At 43.1% G+C, this 9161-nt stretch overlaps 1 protein-coding gene across 7 annotated transcripts in view; it reads left to right on the top strand.

Annotated features, from left to right (window-relative positions):
* Positions 1–9161, top strand: part of fermt2 (FERM domain containing kindlin 2) — a 148253-nt gene that overhangs the window by 51212 nt on the left and 87880 nt on the right. For all 7 annotated transcript variants that reach the window (XM_043697670.1, XM_043697669.1, XM_043697668.1 and 4 more), the window contains exon 3: positions 2747–2980. In XM_043697670.1, coding sequence (XP_043553605.1) covers positions 2747–2980 — 234 coding nt within the window. The remainder of the gene's footprint in view (positions 1–2746; positions 2981–9161) is intronic.

Raw genomic sequence — 9161 nt, 5'->3', positions numbered from 1 at the left:
CTGTCCTGTTGGCGGTTGGAGGGGCGGGGTTCAAGGGCGGAGGATCGGGAAGTGGAAGAGATGCGGTGGAGGGCATCGTCGACCACGTCGGGGGGGAAATTGCGGTCCTTGTAGAAGGAGGCCATCTGGGTTGTGCGTTTTTGGAACTGGTCCTCCTGGGAGCAGATGCGGCGGAGTCGAAGGAATTGGGAGAATGGGATGGCGTTTTTACAGGGTGCAGGGTCGGAGGAGGTGTAGTCCAGGTAGCTGTGGGAGTCGGTCGGTTTGTAGTAGATGTCCGTGTTGATTCGGTCGCCTGAGATAGAAATGGAAAGGTCGAGGAAGGGTAGGGAGGAATCTGAGACTGTCCAGGTGAATTTGAGGTCGGGGTGGAAGGTGTTGGTGAAGTGGATGAACTGTTCAACCTCCTCGTGGGAGCACGAGGCGGCGCCGATACAGTCATCGATGTAGCGGAGGAAAAGGTGTGGGGTGGGGCCAGTGTAGTTGCGGAAGTGCCAAGTTGCCAAGTGCCAAGTTGCGGAAGAGCTGACAAGTGCCAAGTAATGTTTGCACCACACAAATGCTGTACAATAACCATTTCCAAAAAGAGAGAACCTAACCACTGCTCTTTCCATTTAGTAGTATCATCATCATCATTATCAACATCTTGGGGTTTTCATTGACCAGGACTGGACTAGCTATATAAATACAGTGGCTACAAGAGCAGGACAAAGGCTAGGAACATTGCAGTGAAAAACCCCCCTCCTGACTCCTGAAAGCCTGTCCACTATCTACAAGGCTCAAGTCAGGAGTATGATGGAATATTCCCCACTTGCCTGGATGGGTGCAGCTCCAAGAAGGCTTCAGAAGCTTGACACCATCCAGGACAAAGCAACCCATTTGATTGGCTCCAAATCCACAAACATCCACTCCCTCCACCACCAATGTTCACTAACAGCAGTGTGTAATATCTATAGAATGCACTGTATAAAATTGTCAAAGATATTTAAAATGGTGCCTTCCAAACCCCCAACGACACCTATTTAGAAAGACGAGCAACAGATACTTGGGAACACCACCACCTGTAAGTTACCCACCAAGCTACTACTCATCCTGATTTTGAAATATAATGCTATTTCTTCACAGCTGGGTCAAAATCTGGGAATTCCTTGCTGATTGTATTGTGGATCTACCTATAGCATAAGGACTGCAACAGTTCAAGAAGGCAGCTTACCATTACCGTCTTGAGGGCAATTTGGAATAGGCAATAAATGCTGGCTAGCCAGTGTCTCTCATGAGAGATTAAAGAAAACTTTGGAAAATGCATAATTTTCATTTAGAGCACCAAAGTAAAGTGGCATTTGAATACTGGCCCTGAAGCAGCTGCTACCTTAAGCTGCAAATTGTGTTGGAGGATAGTTACAGTTATCAAAAGTTGAAAGTCTGGTTGTTTAGAATTCCAGTGACCACCCAGAAGCACCAGTTGTATGGATGGCTTATCAATTCATGATTAACTGGACTGGAGGTGACTGAATACTTTTTTTTATACAGACTGCAGCAAACATGCCATTGAAAAGCATATAACTACTAAATGATGGTAGCTATATGAACAGCAATGTTTCCTTAAAATTTGCAGATTCAGTGTTTTAAATTTTGGGCTAATCTATCAATTAAAACCTCTCTATTAGCGAAGAATTGATAAAATTGCAATACAAAAATTTGAAAATTAGGACTTAAACAATTTAATCTGTTGGCAAAGAGTGCCTGGGACATCTGGGTTTGAGGAGATGGGAGTTAAAGTGAACATATCGCTTTCCAAACAGACCTTGCTACATATGACTCAAATGATCTTTAGGAAGCTTTGAAATTCTCAGTGAGAAATAAATATTCCTGTTCAGGAACCTCTGATCACACAGGGTCTGCTTTTTCTCACTCGGTTGACTGCTGAGAACACAAACATATGATGGCGTGTGTTGGGGCATAAGTGGAATTCCAGAAGCAAGCAGCTTGTTTGAAACTATTGAACTGTGGTGATTCCTATCCTTATGTGATTATGATCTTGTGCACTTTTTAAATTTTATCCTCTGTTTTCAATTCTGAAAAAAAACTTGATTTCAAACTTCTCTGTTTGGAACTCAGAAAAATATTGATTCATTCTTGGAAGCTCCCTGCCGTAGCTTATGAAAAAGTGTATTGGCATTGTTCAGTTTCCCTCACATTCTTTCTTTCTAATGCAGAGGCCAATAAATGGCAACATTTGTTTGCCATTAAGGCTCTTCTTAAAGAGTAGGGACCTCAGTTTGGAAACGTGTGTGTGGCTGGTTTCTGTTGCACTGAGGCAAAGATCTGCCTTTTCGATGGATGCTTTTATTGGAATTTCTCTTGTTTATCAGATGGACCAAAAAATAAACCTGACCTGTTGTTGTGATTTTTAACTAAAAAGCAATGAGTGCCTAATAGTTTCAGAGACAGTATTTTATATTTGCCCCGAAATACTTTTACCCAAACATATATTGAAAGCTAATTGTCAGGTGTTTCTTGTTTTGTCCATTTGTCCTCGAATGACAGTAGCAAGTTAAATATTACATTGCTGTTTGCATACAGATAACAGCTGCTTGTTATGTTAGTGCATTTTAGCATTTATAAGATATTCCAACGTGCTTGAGGGAAAATTGTTTTTACCAATCTGGTGTAAAAAGCAATTATTGTTATTGCAGTTTCCTTACAGTTATGTCCTAAATCTAACCAGCAAATTATTTTTCTGCAGATGTCAAGAAAGACTGGTCAGATCATGCATTGTGGTGGGACAAGAAAAAAACTTGGCTCCTGAAAACTCACTGGACCTTGGATAAATATGGTGTGCAAGCTGATGCCAAACTAATGTTCACACCTCAGCATAAGGTACTTCGTCTCCAGCTGCCTAATATGAAGACTGTGAAGGTGAAAGTCAACTTTTCGGACAGAGTCTTCAAAGCAGTCTCTGATATTTCCAAGACATTCAGTGAGTATCCTTTATACAGTTCTTGGAATGTGACTGAGCAGTAAAGGTGTTCTAGGTGTTCTTGTACATCAGTCAATGAAAGCAAGCATGCAGGTACATCAGGCAGTGAAGAAAGCTAATAGCATGCTGGCCTTCATAACAAGAGGAATTGAATATAGAAACAAAGAGGTTCTTCAGCTGTACAGGGCCCTGGTGAGACCACACCTGGAATATTGTGAGCAGTTTTGGTCTCCAAATTTGAGGAAAGACATTCTGGCTATTGAGAGAGCGCAGCGTAGGTTCACGAGGTCAATTCCTGGAATGGCGGAACTGTCTTACGTCGAAAGATTGGAGCGACTGGGCTTGTATACCTTTGGGTTTAGAAGGCTGAGAGGGGATCTGATTGAGACATATGAAGTTATTAAAGGATTGGACACTCTGGAGGCAGGAAGCATGTTTCCGCTGATGGGTGAGTCCCAAACCAGAGGACACAGTTTAAAAATAAGGGGTAGGCCATTTAGAATAGAGCTGAGGAGAAACTTCTTCACCCAGAGAGTGGTGGGTGTGTGGAATGCTCTGCCCCAGAAGGCTGTGGAGGCCAAGTCTCTGAATACTTTCAAGAAAGAGTTGGATAGAGTCTTAAGGATAGTGGAATTAAGGGTTATGGGGATAAGGCAGGAACAGGATACTGATTTGAGGATGATCAGCCATGATCATAATGAATGGTGGTGCTGGCTTGAAGGGCAGAATGGCCTACTCCTGCACCTATTGTCTATAAAGTTATATCCATATCTATGCTGAAAATAGCAATATTTTACTTATTATCAACATGGACTGAACTTAAGAGTATGCTAGCATTCTAGCAAACATTTTGTTCTTAATGACCTGATATTATATGCAGAAAGAGTGAGGCTGTCAGAACCTGCAGCCATTGAAGCAAATGGAGTAATGCAGAATTCATTTCCATATTACCTGGAGTTCTGGTGTTGTGAGCATGTTTTGCAGATGGTATTTGCATGTATGTGCAATGAATGAACAAGCATCCAGGACAACAACTGCTGGCTGTCTTTTTATTTTGTGTGCCATTCCTGGGAGAATTGCAGATAACTTTTGCAGGATGTCTGTGAGCAGCTCTGGGCCTAGAAGACCCGACTTCAGACTAAACCACATCAGCATGGATGACAGTGGCCTGTGAGGATGACTGACTGAAAACGGTAATGATATTGACTCAATGGCAGTGGTGAGAGGATGAATACTGTTATTCTGAGAGGACAGTTGGTTTGTTCTTCGCAAACCATGACCACTTCACCTGTTGAAATCTTAAATTGTTGAAGGATGGATTGCAGTGAGACTCTGCAGACGTGTTTGATCAGTGGTGCTTGCAGCCATAGTGGCAGCAGTTTTAGCCTGCATGACAACAAAGTGAGATTTCGTAGCCTCTGTCTGTGCTTCCACTGACACACTTTGTGCGCCTGAAGCAGAAGTTACCCAGTGAAAGCTGAGTCATTGGCTGTCAGGCAGTCATCAAGATTGGGACCAAGGTATTGTTGTGGAGTCAGCTGCCACTTCCAGACAGGAAAGAATGGGCTCCGAGCTGTGCAGAAAGCTTCGGTCCAAATTTGATGCCAAACCCACCCGTGTTCCTTGGGAGTGACAGCAGGCTTTCTGGTAGACCTGCCAGTGCACTAAATGGTTAATCTCTGCATCTTGGAATCTTCACTCTGATTGAGAAAACATGTCATTGCTTTCCGTTTTACAAAGTCTCCTTTTCTATAGAGGAATTTTGTGCTGTTTCTGCACTTGTAATTGCCACAAACCACAACATGAAAACTTAACACGTCTGTGGGCAAATATGCACGAGCAATGAGTGGCGAGTGCTGATTTTGTGTTGCTGACTACAAAATTCAGGCTGTCATGTCTAGACACTTGCTAGAACTGGATTTGAAAAGTGACATTCGACATTTGGGGCAAATTTCCCCCAATCCGCGTCTTTAAGGCAAAATACTAATTTTCAAAAACTTTGTTAACAAAATACATTTGAATAACTTTGCTTCTCATTTGCTATATTTTAATTTTTCATTGTAACAAATGGAAATCACCTGATTTAAACTTCCTTTGTTTCTGGTCCTTATACCAATTAACCAGATAATACTGGAAGTGCTCTTGATTCCATAGTAGTTCAATTGAACAGAAATATTCAATCTGAGACCCAATTTTGTGAGGCCTTAGAATGTGCTGTTTCTGTTTGAAATAATTAAATATTGGCAAAGCTTTGCTTAATGTTTGGGGAATTTGGACTTTTCCTTTTTTCAGATCAAAGAAGAATGATATGAGCCTTCTAATCACTGCCTTCATGTGAACAACTTCATTTCGAAATACTATATATTCATGATTCAAAGCCTTTTGAAGTAACTAATTATTTACAAACAACAATTATTGATTGAGTTGGCTGCCTTTTAATAGTTGTCCAGATTTAGCTTGTGCTGAAATGTAAAAACAAATCTAACATTTAGCATTGAATTCAGTGTTTCAAAACAACAGTGTTTTAAGTAAATTAATAATTTTGATACATAGTGACTTTCTACTTAGCACTTTGGCCACACTTTGGAAAAACTAAATTCCTGCTTCATTCATATTCAACAAAAAGTAGTATGTTTATGTTGACTCTGTTTAATGAACAAAGGATTCAATATTTGCAGGATTCAATCCCAGGAAATGATGGTTTGCTGGCTACTCCAGATGCTATGTAAAGAACTCCAGCTGTTGTTTGACAAACTTCCTGTTTGACAACATTACTTGCAGAGAGCCATGAACTTGTAGAGTGTAGCTGTGAGGATACTGGAGAACTGAGAGAAGGACTTTGCCTTTTCTTCTTCACTAACTCTCACGGGTGGTATCCTAGTTCCCTGAATGATTTAGCTGATGCTGTGAAGCTACATGCAAATTTGCTGACTGCAGCAAACCCAATATTTATGCATGATTTGAATGCCCAATGTAGAATTTGTGCTGAATGGGGGACTCCTGGACCAATCAGAATTAGTGATGCTATACATAAGAGTCATAGATGTACAGTATGGAAACAGTCCCTTTCATCCAACTCGTCTATGCTGACCAGATATCTGAAACTAATCCAGTCCCATTTGCCAGCACTTGGCCTATATCCCTTTAAACCTTTCCTGTTCATATACCCATCCAGATGCCTTTTAATTGTTGTAGCTATACCAGCTTCCATCACTTTCTCTGACAGCTTATTCCATGCATGCACTACCCTCTGTGTGAAAAAGTTGCCCCTTAAGTCCCGTTTATATCTTTCCCCTCTCAGCTTAAACCCTTTTAGTTCTGGACTCTCAGACCAAGGGAAAAGACCTTTTCTGTTCACCCTATCCATGCTCCTCATGATTTTATAAACCTCTATAAGGTCACCCCTCAGCCTCCGATGCTCCAGGCAAAACAGCACCAGCCTATTCATCCACTCCATGTAGTTCAAATCCTCCAACCCTGGCAACATCCTTGTAAATCTTTTCTGAACCCTTTCAAGTTTCCTATAGGATACATGGAAGGATCCAAGACTGGGATCTTCAGGATACCATTCTTTGTATTTTGACTTGGATCTCCCAGATAGCTTGATACTGCAGCAGTCATCTTGTCGTCTTAAGTGTCAATATAAAGACTGTAAGGATTATGATGTCTCTCAATGTAAATATGACCATTCGTTAGCAATGAATCAGCAAAGTCCTTGTACAGAAGTCACATACCATTAGAAACTAGTTCAATTTCAGATGAAAGTAGATTTTTAAAAAAGCAACCGTATCTCATTGGGGTTTACTGCACACAATGAATTTTGAATTTTTTTTTATTGTATTCAAAATGCATTATTATCTGCAATGTCAAGTGTAACTTTTTAATATTGATACTTTCTTATTCTGACTGGTGGAACTGAATCAAGAATGTCTTTGTATCTTGTGCATCTCAATTTCAACACTAGGGGTGGAACCTTTTTATAAAAGCCTGAACAATGTGGGCAAGGATAAGAAATGTGACAAAGTTTCACTTCAAATTTTAACTACATTTCAGTCATCGAGAGAAGATACTCACGAGCCAGCAGCAAAGTGGGGATTATTGCTTGTTAACAACATTATTAGGTGCAGATCTTGCGACACTTAGTATCAGCATTCCATCAGATCATCGGCCATGAATAAACTAGGCGCTGAAGTCAGCAGATTCCTAGCGACTTCAGCTCTCTCCTGTCTACAAAGAGGCTCCATCTTAATCAACACACATCTCCTGAGCATGATTGCTGGCCACAAGCCACATGCCATCCGCATCCACAGACATTGGCACTTGATAATTACCACCCTCTCAGAATCCTCATGGCACTACTTCAATCAGCTTGCAGGACACTTAGGAAGTAGAGACCTGCATTTCAGGATGTACCAATAAGTAGCACTGAAAGACTTCTGCAAGGACACTACAGTCAGGGACCGGCATCAGGCTAATGGTGATTCGACATTGCTGCATCTCTGGCCTGCTCACTTGCTGTCTTCGTAATGACTACAATCATGCTCATAGCCTACAATCATGCTAATAGCCTTGCATATTAGCGCAGTTACACAACCAAGCTGGTCGGTGGTCCTCACTCAAGGGAGTGTGCATCTTACTCTATGGCAGTGTACTTTGTCCCCTTGTGATGAAGGGGCAGCTGGAATTGCTTGAGGTTTGCCATAGCTCCATTGTCATACCTTCAGACCTGAGGGCCAATGGCTGAGGTGATAGAGTGCAGATCTCTGCACAAATCCAGCAGACATTGAGCCTGGCTCTCCATGGCAACTGCTAACCTGTCTGTGGGGGCAGCCAAGCGATCACAGCTGGGTCCCCATAGCATAGCTGTGGTCCTGCATCCTTTGGGCTATGAGACACATTGCCTCCCACTTTCCTATTTGCTGTTCCTGTTCATTTGGATGAAGTCCCTGATTGCCGATTCCATGGATCATCCCTTCTGAGGCAGTGCAAGTACCTGGGCTGTAGCAGCAGCCTAGTGAGTCTTCATAAGCCAGCTGTGGAGCTGTCGCAGTGAGATACTCATCAGCTTGGGCTGTGAAGCATTCGCAACCTGATTGTTCCCACTAAGGTATCAGTATCTAACCTGTTGGAGGCTTCAGGAGCCAGCCCTGATAGTGCTCCCTCTCTGTGAATTGTCTTCCTCTGAGGTCAAGGAAATCGCTCCTAGGGGAGCAGTCCCTTTCTTTGCTGGGACCATGGCCATCCCTCTGGCATGCGCATGGTACAAGAGAGAAGGCACCATAGCCAATGGTTACAAGTGTGTGTAATGCATGACACTGACAGTACGGTTAATGTGAGAGTTGCAGTGGAATGAAGAGTGATACATACTCAGTTGTTGAATACAGTTGTCACACTCCCACAGGAGTGGACCTAGTCTTCTGCAAAGGCTAGAAATCCTCCCACATTTGGCCTAGTGTCAGGTACCCTTCTACTCTAACCCTAACCCTTCAGCTATTGTGGCTCTTTCTGCCCTATTATAGAGTGCTTTCTCCTATAATAGGAGAAAAGAAGGGATTCAGTGAGGTGAAGTGGATAGCATAGCTGTTGGTGCACGTATGCAAAAGTTAGGGAGGAGTCCTAGGTGAATTAAAGGCAGTGCAGGGTTAGTGTTATGAGGCCTGAGATAGGGACAGGGGAAGCAAGGGAAGATTTTGCGTTCATACAGAGAATGGCAGAGCATGAGCCTTGATGGGAGCTAGATACAACCCACCCTCCCTTCCTGGCACTTTCCCCTGCCACCTGCGCCCACACCTCCCCCCCCTCACCTCAATCCAAGGCCCCAAAGGAGTCTTCACATCCATCAAAGTTTCACCTGCACATCCACCAACGTCATTTATTGTATCCGTTGCTCCCGATGCGGTCTCCTCTACATTGGGGAGACTGGATGCCTTCTTGCAGAGTGCTTTAGGAAACCTCTCTGGAGCACCTGCACCAATCAACCCTGTGGCCGAACATTTCAACTCCCCCTCCCACTCTGCAGGTCCGAGGCCGCCTCCACCGCCTCTCCCTCACAACCCAATGCCTGGAGAAAGAACGCCTCATCTTCCGCCTCGGAACACTTCAACACCAGGACATCAATGTGGACTTCACCAGTTTCCTTATTTCCCCTTCCCCCACCTCACCCCAGTTCCAAACTTCCAGC

The sequence above is a fragment of the Chiloscyllium plagiosum genome, chromosome 10 (assembly GCF_004010195.1).
Source record: "Chiloscyllium plagiosum isolate BGI_BamShark_2017 chromosome 10, ASM401019v2, whole genome shotgun sequence".
NCBI lineage: Eukaryota > Metazoa > Chordata > Chondrichthyes > Orectolobiformes > Hemiscylliidae > Chiloscyllium > Chiloscyllium plagiosum.
The sequence above is the reverse complement of the archived record's forward strand: the minus strand, read 5'-3'. Positions and strand labels throughout refer to the sequence as shown.